Raw genomic sequence first — 13,643 nt, 5'->3', positions numbered from 1 at the left:
TGACAAGCACAGTCATCTCAATGCAATCTCACTATAAGGTCAATGTCGTCTTTGTGCAGAGCTCAGTATATCATCCTGTCTACTTTTACATATGTTTGAAAATTTCCATAGTAAAACAGTCAAAAATTGATGATGTTTCCTGTCTATATTTTAGGATTATTTTATGTTCATACACTCTCAGAGCTTAAAACAAACAAATCTTCGAAATTGTCACAGATGTATGTAGATTCATTAATTCTGCTTTCTGCATTGTCAGTTAACATCAATTTCTTAATTTCTGTGTGTGTGCATAGAAGACAGTTCTGATCACTTCAAGATTGATGCCAACAGTGGTGAAATAAGAACAACTACAATCCTTTCATATACCTATAGACCTTCCTACAGGATGATTGTAACTGCCAGTGACCAGGGACAGCCTCCTCTTCAAGGCCAGGCCATCATTAATATCCAGGTAATGTTCAGAAAAAATGCTCAACATCACTCAGCATCAGGGAAATACAAATCAAAACCACAGTGAGATACCACCTCACACCAGTCAGAATGGCTAAAATTAACACGTCAGGAAACGACAGATGCTGGCAAGGAATCAGAGAAAGGGGAACCCTCCTACACTGGAAAATGGTATGGAGGTTCCTCAAAAGGTTAAAAATAGAGCTACCCTATGACCCAGGAATCATACTACTGGGTATTTACCCTAAAGATACAAATGTAGTGATCCAAAGGGGAGGGTGCACCCGAATGTTTATAGCAGGAATGTCCACAATAGCCAAACTATGGAAAGAACCTAGATGTCCATCAACAGATGAATGGATAAAGAAGTTGTGGTACACACACACACACACACACACACACACACACACACTGAAATGTTACTCATTTGGTGAAGTCTTACCATTTACATCAACGTAGCTGGAACTGGAGGGGTAATTATGCTGAGCAAAATAAGTCAGTCAGAAAAGACAATTGTCATATGGTTTCACTCATATGTGGAATATAAGAAACAGTGCAGAGGATCATAGGGGAAGGGAGGGAAAACTGAATGGGAAAAAATCAGAGAGGGAGACAAACCATGAGAGACTGACTCTTAACTGTAGAAAACAAACTGAGGGTTGTTGGAAGAGAGGTGGGGGGCATGGGGTAACTGGGTGATGGGCATTAAGAAGGGCACAGGCTGTGAAGAGCACTGGGTGTTATATGCAACTGACAAATAACTGAATTCTACATCTGAAACTAATGATGTATTGTATGTTGGCTAATTGAATTAAAAAATATCCAGGTAATGTTCCATCATCAACATATAGTGTGAAATGATGTTCAGAGGATTTTTGTTAGCTTTTTATGTAAATATGCACAATGAAGATAGCTTAAATACATGAATGCTAATTTTAGAGAACATTTCAATTTAAACTAATTAAATTTATTTTTATTATTAAATATTGTATTATATATTAATTTTATTATTAAATTTAAATTTAATTTAAAGAACATTGCAGATTTATGTGTATCTTTTTATTATCACTTGAGAAATGATTAGACCCCAGTAACTTTTAATTTTAACTTTGTACAGTTCCTGACAAAATATTTTACTTTTATCACTACATCGACATTTATGTTGCTTTGCTTATGAAGAACAAAAAAGTGTATTGTCTTTCACATTTTCCTAATCACAAGGACCTGGTAAATTTGTGAGAGAAACTTGTATGTAAACAAGGGTCAATAATATATCATGTAGTTCTCTGTCATTATTTTTAAATTTAGAGAAGTCACTTGAGAACCATATTTAAAGGCTTTGCTTTAATCATAATGAGCAAACAACTTGTGGGAAGTCTTCATTGTAGGAGAAATTCACACTCACCAGTCAAAAATGAGATGATTGTGCATAGCTAGATTTCTTTGTTCGTGCACGTGATAATCACTAATATTAATACAGATATGTATAATAATCAAAAATATATATCCCTAAGAATTCTGTTTCCAAATTATATTCTTTACTGATTGAGGATGTGTGGGTTAGGAGAAAATTCTATATTGTAATATTTCCACATCTCTGGTTTCAGATAAACAAAGACACATGATACATAAATGTGCACAGATGTTGTCATTATGGATATATTGGTCTCTAGGATTTAGAGTAATTCGAGGAACTATCTATCCCACATTCTCATTTGAAGAATCACAAAGCTACAGTTCCGTTTAACTATAGCATGGTCTCACCAAACCCCATTTCATGCATTAGAACAAACAGGGAAGTAGAAAGTTCTGTATTTTCTTATCTCCTAGATGTTATGAAATTTTCAATCTTCAGAGATATACTGGAATTACATAATAGAAAAAGACATTTTCTCACCAATTAACATACGTGTATCATACAAATAGAAGGAATTAGCTTCAAAGTAATGTCATCACGTCTATTGATTCAACTCTTAAAAAGAACCCTAAATCAACAACTCCTTTTCCTTTTTATTTCAGGTGATACCACTATCTCAAGGGAGAGCTCTCATTTCTCAGAATATTAGACACTTAGTTTTACCCGAAAACTTGAAGCCTGCAAAAATAATGAGCTTGTTCAAGTCACCCGATCACCTTCAACAACATCATAATGGAAAGATACATTTCAGTATTGCTAAGGATGACAAGGATGGTCACTTTGAAATTGACAGCTCAACAGGAGACTTGTTCCTTTCTAAAAAACTTGATTATGAAATGACATCTCATTACCTTTTCAGGGTGGTTACTCAAGACAATAGCAAAAGCCCTCCCCTGAATAGCACGGTCTTCCTGAATATTGATGTGGAGGATCAGAACGACCATTCCCCATCTTTCCAAGGAGAGCTCATTGTGATAAGTGTCGAAGAGAATGTCCCTATAGGGACTCTGGTGCATGTCTTCAATGCCAAAGATGGGGATGGCAGCTTTTTGAACAGTAGAATTCAATACTTCATTGAATGCCACCACCCTGCGATGAGTCTCTTTCTCATCCACCCCTCATTCGGCACATTAGTCACTGCATCCCCCCTTGACAGAGAGAGGGTTCCAGCTGTCACCCTGACGGTCACTGCATCGGACCAGGCTGTGAACGTGACAGACCGGCGATTGCGATCCCTGATGGTAAAAGTCATGATTTTGGATGTAAATGACCACAGCCCCACTTTTATGTCTTTCCCCATTGCCCATATCAAAGAGGATGCCGCGGTGGGCTCTTTGGTGCACCACATAAATGCTCAAGATCCAGATGAAGGAAGGAATGGAAGAGTAACATACAGCATCCTCTCAGGAAATGAAAACATGGCGTTTATGCTGGACGAGTCATCAGGTACTGTCTGTCATTGTCAGTTAAAGTCTCTGATCACTGGCTCACATTTGTCTGCTTCATTTTCCTCTGTTAAAATGACAGTTCTTGAGGTGTATAAGCTTTAAGGAAATGTGACTTGATTTACTGTTTAGCTCATGTAAATGAAAGGCCCAGGGGTTATACTCAGACAGCCTCCTGTAACTGACCTGTTTGTTAATATTGACGATGCTTTGTTGCCAGCTCACATTTCATGGGATGAATATATACTAGCAGACTTTACTGCTTTGCGTTGTAGATCTTCACAGGGTAGGAGATGGCACCAAAGTGAATCAAGGCACAGCATGTGTAATCATCAGCATTATCCGACTTTAGAACGGAAACTTATCTTTGAGAGCATACAAATATCCATTTGTTAGTAGTTGGAAATACTATATTTTTAAATGGTTGGATTGATTTGGGCATGAATACCTTTACTTCCCACATCAGCCATAACATTTTATTTTTGGCAGAAACATTTATTCACCATCCATTCTGTAGAAATGTCGCTCACTGTCACTTCACTTGTCTTGCTAGCGCCATGTTACCAGATAACGTCTACTAAATGTTTTGATGCAGTTTGATGGAAGGCTACACTTATGCAGCGTCATTCTTATGAAATTGGAAACGAACACCCCTCATCCTGATTTTCAGGAGATATCAAAGACATGGACTACCACCCCATTCTCTAAAATACAAAGTCATTTTGCATGAGTCTTAGAAAAAACATCTCAGATGTATACCATTTGGCCCAACTGTTCATTAAGAACATTATTTGGAATGGGGCTGAATGTATAGGATTTGGAAGTCATGATTCTAGGCTGGCTATATATGGTTGGAAAATTTCATCAAAAATATTTATTAAATTCTGTACATATGGTTCCATTCTGAGGCATGCATGACCACCAGCTAAAAGCCCAACCGACAGAGAGATTGTCCAGACCCAGCCGCTGATTTCTGTGAGAGCTGGGGTCTCCGAGGACCTGTTTCAATGATACTTAAAATGTTTTCCAACATGGCTAAGGAAGGTCTATTTCAGATCGTTAAAGTGAATGGATAAAATTAGAATCGTGCCCCAGTAATATAGTTATCATGACTCTTAACTGCACTGGCTGTTTCAGTTGAGATATTTTTCAAAGACACAAATGATCATGACTGAATGCATTCAGGGGAGACAGGCTATTTTTCTTCGTGAAGCTCACATTTCTTAAAACACGGTGAGTTTTGCACTGACTTTGGCTCTGAAGTACAGAGGCATCAGTACTGATTGAAAAACTACCTTATAAATCTGAATCTACAAGCTTCTTTAATTATTTGAAGGTAAGTTCTCATAGGATGAGTATATGTTAGAGAAGCAAACAGCAGTCTTCAAAGGAAAAAAATGTGATGATTGGAATCATGTGAGAGCTACATATGTGCAATACTTTAATTATAATACTGTTTAGATGAGTTGTATGCTTAAATGGCAGTAGGATGGAGACATATTCTTTTCGTGAAGTTTATTTCCTGAGTTAGATAGTCTTCCTATTTTTTGTTAGGAAAAAAAAAAGATAGTTGACTGAGACAGTATAAAGAGACTATAACTCTTTATCTTAAGGAATGTGGCCATACTCTCCTTTTTGTAAATGACATGAAGTGTCATTGGACATGGAAGCACTTACTGTTACAACCTAGATTTTTGGTTTGTGTGCTTTTGTTTTGTTTTTTAAGTAGGCTCCATGCCCAGTGTGGGGCTTGAACTCAGGACCCTGAGATCAGGAGTTGCATGCTCTACCGACTGAGCCACCCAGGTGCCCCTATGCTGGATTTTTTTTTTAATGAAAGTAGAAAAATAATTTAGATGTAATCATCTCTGTAGGTAAAGGTATATGATAATTTCTGAATTCTCATTCATCTTTATAATTTAAACCAGAATGACTCTTTTGACTAAAAGTTACCTTTTTATTCTTGAAAATATATAAACTTCATGTTGGTTTCATAAAATTTATTCTTTAGCAAAGAAAGCTTCTGGACCTTTAGCAGGTTAAGTAAGTTAGACAAAGGGAGAGTAAGCACAACCTCTCTAGAAAATGTTTATTATATATTATTCTTTCCCTCTTTCAAATCAGGTTTACTAACAACCACCTGTCCTTTGGATTATGAAATAAAGCCTCAGCACATTCTGACCCTTCTGGCCCTCGATGATGGCGCACCAGCACTTTCTTCATCCCAGACTTTGACAATCACTGTTCTTGATGTGAATGATGAGGCACCTGAGTTTCAGCGGAACCTATATGAAGCTTCAGTTAAAGAAAACCAAAATCCAGGGCAGTTTGTCATAAGGGTTGAAGCTATGGACAAAGATTCAGGTAATTTAAAAATAGGGAAACTTGATAATTAATGCTAAAAACAAAAATACACATATTTGAAACTAGTTACGGCCCGGGAAAATGAAGACAATTGCTAGTTATTTCAAACTTCTAATACTTCTATAATTAGTGTACACATAAAAACACATACACATGTAAAGGTAATGTGTTCTTTTTTTTTTTAAAGATTTATTTAACAGAGAGAGAGATCACAAGCAGGCAGAGAGGCAGGCAGAGAGAGACGGGGAAGCAGACTCCCTGCTGAGCAGAGAGCCCGACATGGGGCTTGATCCCAGGACCCTGAGACCATGACCCAAGCCGAAGGCAGAGGCTTAACCCACTGAGCCACCCAGGCACCCCTAATGTGTTCTTTTTAACGTATTTGTTTATTTCAGAGACAGAAAGAGAGAGTGTGTGTAGTTGGGGGGAGGGGCAGAGGCAGAGGGGAAAGAGAGAGAATCTCAAGCAGACTCTCCACTGAGCGCAGAGTCCAAAGCCTCAACCAACCAACTGAGCCACCCAGGCACCCCTCGATAATGTGTGATTTTATATGGCATTTGTTTCTATTGATTTATATTATTATTTATAGTAGAGTGTTACATACCTAATTAACATGTTTTTGTTTGATCTTGATAATAAACTGCAGTATAGACAAGGTATCACTTTTTTTTTCAGAATGTAATGGTTAGATACACCACATACAAACAGGTAAATGGATGGATCTGTGTTTCCTGTCTATATAGCACAATGGAAGAGAGAGGATGCTGGCATCAGATTGCCTGGGTGTGAATCCTGGAACTACGCTTTACTTCAGCTGTGTAACTTTGAGCAAGTAGCTAATTCTCTCTCTTCCTCTGTTTGCTTATCTGGAAAATGGGGATAATGATAGGTCCCAATTTCTAGTTATATTAAGAGAATGAATGAATTATTATGTATAAAGAGCTAAGACCCATGACCAGCACAATAAATGGTCAATAAAGGTCTATTATTACTCTTATTAAAGTCAGCCACCATGTCCAGACAAATAACTTTGAACTGAATAATCACTATAGCTGGGAATTTGTAAATGTCTTAGAGTTCCTTTTCAATATCACTGTGACTTTTTTGGTATTTAAGGTTCAGTAACTTTAATAATAATATTGTTTGTATTTTAAACAAAATAATTCTGAAAATTACCATATTTGCCATTTAGAGCATATGTCCATTTTCCCATCTGAGTTAGTACAAATAGTTCAATAAGGCAATTTTTTTTTTTAACCTCATGTATATATATTCTTTTTATTGTATGGGCTTCAGGTATACATTATAATCTGACATCTGTATACCCTACAAAGTGGTTACCCCCCAAATCTAGTTACCATCTGTCACTCTACATTTGACCTTGTTTTCCTCTTTCACACATCCCCCATCCCTTATTCTCTGTGTCTATGAGTTTCTCTTTGTTTTGCTTTTGTTGTTTTGTTTTGTTTTCAAATTCCATATATGACTGAATCATATGGTATCTGTCTTTCTCCTTTTGACTTACTTCACTTAGCACGGTTTCCTCAAGGTCCATCCATGTTGCTGCAAATGGCAAGATTTCATTCTTTCTTATGGCTGAGTAATATTCCACTCCACATTCCACATCCTTATCCCTTCGTCCATTGATGGACATTTAGGTTGTGTACATATTTTGATTATTGTAAATAATGCTGCAGTGAACATAGGAGCACGTATGTCTTTTTGAATTAGTATTTTCATTATCTTTGGATAAATACCCAAGAGTAGTATAGCTAGATCTTCTGATAGTCCTGTTTTTAAGTTTTTGAGGAACCTCCATACTGTTTTCCATGGTGACTGCACCACTTTGAGTTCTCACCAACAGTGCACGACAGTTTTCTTCTTTCCACATCCTCTTTCGACACTTGTTATTTTTTGTGTTTTTGATAATAGCCATTCTAGTGGATGTGAGGTGACATATCATTTGGGGTTTTGGTTTAGATTTCCCTACTTATTAGTGATGTTGAACATCTTTTCATGTGCCTGTTAGCATCTGTATGTTTTCTTTGGAAAAATGTTTATTTAGATTCTCTGCCTTTTAAAAAAAATCAAGTTGTTTTTTGTTGTTGAATGGTATGAGTTTTTTTTTAAAGACTCATTTATTTATTTGAGAGAGAGAGAGCACAAGCAGGGGGGAGCTGAGGGAGAGAGAGAGAGAGAATCTTGAGCAGATTCTTTGCTGAGCAGGGAGCCTGACACAGGGCTCAATTTCATGACCCTGAGACCCGGACCTGAGCCAAAACCAAGAGTCAGGCACTTAACAGACTGTGTCACCAAGGCACCCCTGTATGAGTTCTTTAATATCTTTGATATTAACCTCTATCAAATGCATAATTTGCAAATATCTTCTCCTATTCTGGAGGGTTTTTCTTTAATGATGTTTTCCTTTGACACGTGAAGCTTTTTAGTTTGATATATTCCCATTTGTTTATTTTTGCTTTTGTTTCCCTTGACTTTGGAGTCTGATTTGCAAAAGCATCACTAGGACCAATGTCACAAAGCTTACCACCTGTGTTTTCTCCTAGGAATGTTAGTTTCAGGTTTTACATTCAAGTACTTAATTCCTTTTGAGCTAATTTTTATGTATGCTGTAAGATAGTGGTTCAGTTTCATTCTTTTGCATTCTACTGACCATTTTTCTCCACACCATTTATTGAAGAAACTGTTTTTAGCTTCTTTTTCATTAATTAATTGTCCATACACATACAGGTTTATTTGGGGGCTCTCAATTCTGTTCCATTGATCTGTGCATCTGTTTATATCCTGGTACCATGCTGTTTTGATAACTAGAGCTTTGCAGTATAGTTTGAAATCAAGGGCATAATACCTTCAGTTTCGTTCTTTCTCAAGATGGCTTTAGCTATTTGGGATCTTTTGTGATTCCATATGAATTTTAGAATTATTTGTTCTAGTTCTATGAAACTTGCCATTGGACTTTTGATAGGGATAGCACTGAATCTGTGGATTTCTTTAGCTAGCATGGACATATTAACAATATTAATTCTTCAAACCCATGAATAAGCCAATCTTTTAAAATTCAGATTCGTGTATAGCAAGTAGCATTACATAATCAGTATAATTTTTCTTTACAAGAATTGTAATAGATGTGTCCATGGAAATAATAGTATTAGCAATAAATTTTCTTCCTAAGTTGTTCATCTAAGGGGTGATAGATTTCCTTGAGCTTTTATACGACCTTATATACTATTTTAGATGCTTTGCCCTTTTGGAAACATCACCTTCTAATGAAATGCATTTTAACATAAATTTGTATATGATGCTACAAAAATTTTCTTTTCAAAGACTAACCTAATTTTCTCTCTTTTGGCCAGAATGGGGCAGTATGATCACAAATTTTTTCTCACTATGCTCAAAGACACAGGACTGCAATGTGGTAACAATTGCTCCTCCCAGCTTGTACTTGCAGAATTTAGTTAGCACATTTCTGGCAGGATAGTTTTAAGGTTGATAGAGACAATGGAGAATATATATCAGCTCTGTGTTTCACAGTAGTTCAGTGAAGTTCTCTTAGAGCACTCTCTGCTGTAAACTGAGCAATACAAAGCTCTGGGCAATGCAGAAACTGCTTCTCCAAGTTCATAGACACAGGCTGAACCTGCCCCTGATGTGGATCAGTGCCGTAGTTACTCATTAGCAATTATTAAACTTTGTAAAAATGCGTCCTCCCCTTGACCTTACTTTATCTTATAAATTTTTTTTTGATAAGGGACACTCCTGAGAACTCTCTTATTTTAATAAGAGATTTTTATTTTAATGTCTGAAGAGCAAGAAAAGCATTTTTCTCAAATATTCGCATATATCAAATAAAGATGATTACTGTAAATATACATTCCAATTTTTATGGTCAAGGCGCCCCTAGTGACAGTGTTATTTTCTTTTCGAGTGACCAGTCTGCAACATGTTAGTTAAATTGAATTGAAGAGTTCAGTATTCTAGAGTTATGGTTTGCCTGAAGGAGAGTTTAGATGCAAAATTATTGTTTTGCTGACTTTGCATTTATGGATGTTTGAAATAACCACCAGCATCTTCAAGAGTCTCATGCATCTCTACACATTGTGGAGACAATTTGGGTTTACTGTTAACCCCGGTTTTTTAATGAGGCCAGAACTATTAAGCAAATGCTTTTGCAGTCAAATGCTCTACCACTGAACTATACCCCCAGGCAAGTGTTTTGAATCCATTTTCTCTCAATCTTTTGCTGTTGTTGTTTTTGTTTTTTATATCTGCTTGTTGGGTTAAAACAACGAAAAAGAATTACGCAGGAGAATTAAATGTCATCCTCAAGATTTTAACGTAACTGGCATCACACTGGAACTTAGGAATGGTTTACTTTATAGTTCTGTATTTTTAAAAAAATATGATAGCATTACTTAATATTAGAAAGCTGAACATATGTTTTCTGGCATTCTACAGTGCAGTTTTTAAAATCGTAAGCCTACAGTGTTGTTTGGCATTCAAACCCATGGGACTTCGAGCGCTGCGTGTTTTATGATGTATGACTCACACTAGTTCTAGCAGGAGTTTTTTCATATATTAAAAGGGAAAAACAACTACCAGGTTTTAACTAAAGTATTAAAACTGCTGCAGCTTTTGGTACACCAACAAGAGTTCTATTGTTAGTGAGAAAAGATTTACCCCCGGGGTGTACTCCCCTCCCCACCAGTCCCAAGAGAAAGGGTGCCTCACCAGGGAAGATGACTCAGCCCCTCCTGGTGTATTTGCTCAATAGTGGTGAGTACAGAATAATTCAAGAGCACAATGCCCTGCAAAAATATCAAATTCTATAATGAGATCTTATTGTCTATTGATAAAGAAAAAATGTATAGTTGAACAACCTGGGGTTCAGGGGTGCCAATTACCCCTCTTCCAGTCAAAAATCCACATTTAACTTTTGACTCCCCCCAAACTTAACCAGTGATACCCTACAGTTGGCCAGAAGACTTACAGATAACATAAACACTCAAAGAAAACATATTTTGTATGTTGTACGTATTACATACTGTATTCTCTCTCTCCTCTCTCTCTCTCTTTCTCTCTCTTTTAGATACAGAAAGAGAGAGAGAATGAGTGGGGGAGAGGGGGAGGGAGAGAATCTCAAGCAGACTCTCTGCTGAGTGCAGAAGTGGGGGGCAAGATGTCTTGATCTCACCACCACGAGATCATGACCTGAGCTGAAATCAAGAGTCAAACACTTAACCGACTGTGCCACCCAGCTACCCCTCTATACTGTATTCTTAGAATAAAGCAAGCTAGAGAAAAGAAAAGTGTTTTAAGAAAATCAGAAGGAAGAGAAAATACATTTACATTGCTGCACCATATTTATTGAAAGGAATCCACATGTTAAGTGGACTTGTGCACTTCAAACCATGTTATTCAAGGGGCAGTTGTGTTCTCTATCTGGATTTATTTTTAATTCACTCCAGATCCGATTTCCCGGAAAACATCCTGTGCTGGGGTCACAATTGTGCACAACAGCCTCCACTTGAAGCAAGGGACAAACGACACTATGATGCTATTTCATCTGTTTCATTGACTCTAAAACAGAAGCAATTTTAAAATACATCTGGCTTCAGAAATGTTAAAATCTGGGGGATAATGTGTCTTAGAATTAATGAAATAGTCAGCATGAAAAATAGACAGAAGAATGACTTACAATTTCACTCACCCAGAGACAGTCACTATTAATTGATTTAGTCAATTAACTGATTTAGTCATACTTCATTTAATACAGAGTATTGTAATTGTCTCATTGTTTTGCCTGTCTGCCTGCCTTTTGGATCGTAAACTTCTCAGGGATTCAGGATATGTTTTATTCACTGTTATCCCAGGTCCCTAAATCAGTGCAAGATAAGATATAGGAGCTCAATAAACATTTTTGATTCTGTGATCTGAGAAACTTCAACTGCTTCAATTTGCCATCACTCTTCAGAATGCATTCATTTATTTATTCCTTCATTCATTCAGTCAGGCATGATCCTGTTTTTGCCTTAAAACTTTCTGAGTTGTGTGAGCTTTGTACAGTTGAGGAATTCATGAAAAATGATCTTCCTAAAAAGTAAATCTGAAAATATAATACTCCCAGGGTCAGAATTCTTTATTAATTCCTCATGGTTTTGATGATGAAGTTTTATTTTCTTTTGCTTAATAGCCAGGCACATTATGAAGTGATGCTAGCTTTCCGTTCTCTATCCTCAACGGCTATCACTCCCCCACCCTTGACTCCAGCTCTGCAAATGTTTCTCTGTAAATGACAAGATAGTGAATATTTTGGGCTTTGCAGCCCACACAATTTCCGTTGCTCAATTCTGACTTTGTATCACAACAGTAGCAATAGATAATACATAAAGAAACATGTGTGGGTGTGTTTCAGTAAAATTTTACACAAGTGGGGGTGTGCTGGATTTGGACAGTGGGCTGTAATTTGCCAGCAGCTGGTCTACTACATATATCTAATTAAGACATCTAAGTTACTTGCCACTTTCTGCATATTAGATCCAATTACGAAGTCATCAAAATGGTGGATCAATATGATGTTCTTTTGGATGCCAAGATGAGCAGTATCTCCACTGAGTAGATGATGGCCAATAGTAAAATAGTTCACCTAAAGATGTACTCTGTTGTTTCTGCTGGGTAAAATCAAATCACTTGAAGTTGGTATAGAGTGTTTGATCTCAATAGGTATCTCCAGGTTCAGTAGCACCATCATTCACAGTCTCCAGGGGCCAGCTAGCAGAGGACTTTTAAAAATACTGGGGTCCCTCTGACCAATGTTTTCCCCAGGGTCTTTAAAAAGAGATTCCTCTGAACTCTTGGGAACTGTCATAGGGGTAGGGTGGTGGGCATGTCATACATGAGGTAAACTTGTCCTAACATTTCTGGTTCTTCAAACCTTTCTATTCTTCTGAGACAGTATACAAGAGATTTGGCATCTCAGCCTCAGTAAGGACAGGCCACTGCTGAATGAGGCCGTCAAAGAAACCATTGTGAGACATAGCTATGAGTTAACACATTCAATTTGGAATCTCTGCTAGGCACAGGACACCAATAATTCCAGCCTAAACCAAAGTTCTATTTTATTTTCCTAGGCCTCACATCCTTAGAAATGGTTTCCACACAGATTCCCCAGGTTTGTTCCAATATAACTTAGAAAAATCCTGCCATTCTTCAGAAGGAGAGGCAGATTTGTACATAGTTAGCTCCAAAATGTTGGAATGAGTCTAGTTATGGGTCTTCATGTGAATAAACATTTCCTTGCTAGATGTTACTTGTTGTATCTGCCACTCGGCTTGGGTCTGATCTTCAGAAAAATTAATTTTCAGGCTCATATAAAATCTTTCTGGTTTTTAACTATGACTGACCTGCAAGCTTCAGCCCCAACTTACAGTTTTCTTTCTGCAAGTTCCTAGTACGTCCAGAAATAGCCATCTCCCCTCACAATCTTTTTTACTTCCCTACGGACAGAGTCATTTGATGCTCTATGGAACTTGAGTCCTTTGAGAGTGACTCAATCAAGCGCAGGTGATAACTTAATTGATTGTGATACCACTGCCAGTCATCTGTTACTGGGATTCCATTTTCCGTGGTCAGAGAACTCAGCACTGCATGCAAGGCCAAGACATAACCAAACCCAGAATCTTTGAAACCTGAGACCTACCTCTGCAGCCAAATACTCCATCAGTCATGTGTGGTCGGGAAAACCAGAGATTATGATACAGGTGTTGGAAGGCTGAGTAAGCAAAAAAGGAATCCGGAAGTAACCCAGGAAAACTCACTATAGGGAGAACTACCACCCCTAACACTGGGAAATAGAAGAGGTCAGGGTCATCTGAATCTAAAGAAAAAGAGAACAAAAAAGTAAATGAGAGGCCAGGGCTCGCGGAGCCTGGTTCAGGGAGTTCTAGAAGGCT

At 37.4% G+C, this 13,643-nt stretch overlaps 1 protein-coding gene across 1 annotated transcript in view; it reads left to right on the top strand.

The window, feature by feature from the left end:
• Positions 1-13,643, top strand: part of DCHS2 (dachsous cadherin-related 2) — a 251,765-nt gene that overhangs the window by 167,593 nt on the left and 70,529 nt on the right. Inside the window, exons 8-10 of the mRNA XM_045987317.1 lie at positions 294-451; positions 2,470-3,313; positions 5,437-5,676. Coding sequence (XP_045843273.1) covers positions 294-451; positions 2,470-3,313; positions 5,437-5,676 — 1,242 coding nt within the window. The remainder of the gene's footprint in view (positions 1-293; positions 452-2,469; positions 3,314-5,436; positions 5,677-13,643) is intronic.

Source organism: Meles meles, chromosome 2 (assembly GCF_922984935.1).
Source record: "Meles meles chromosome 2, mMelMel3.1 paternal haplotype, whole genome shotgun sequence".
Lineage (NCBI taxonomy): Eukaryota > Metazoa > Chordata > Mammalia > Carnivora > Mustelidae > Meles > Meles meles.
This window is presented reverse-complemented; position numbering and strand designations above follow the sequence as displayed.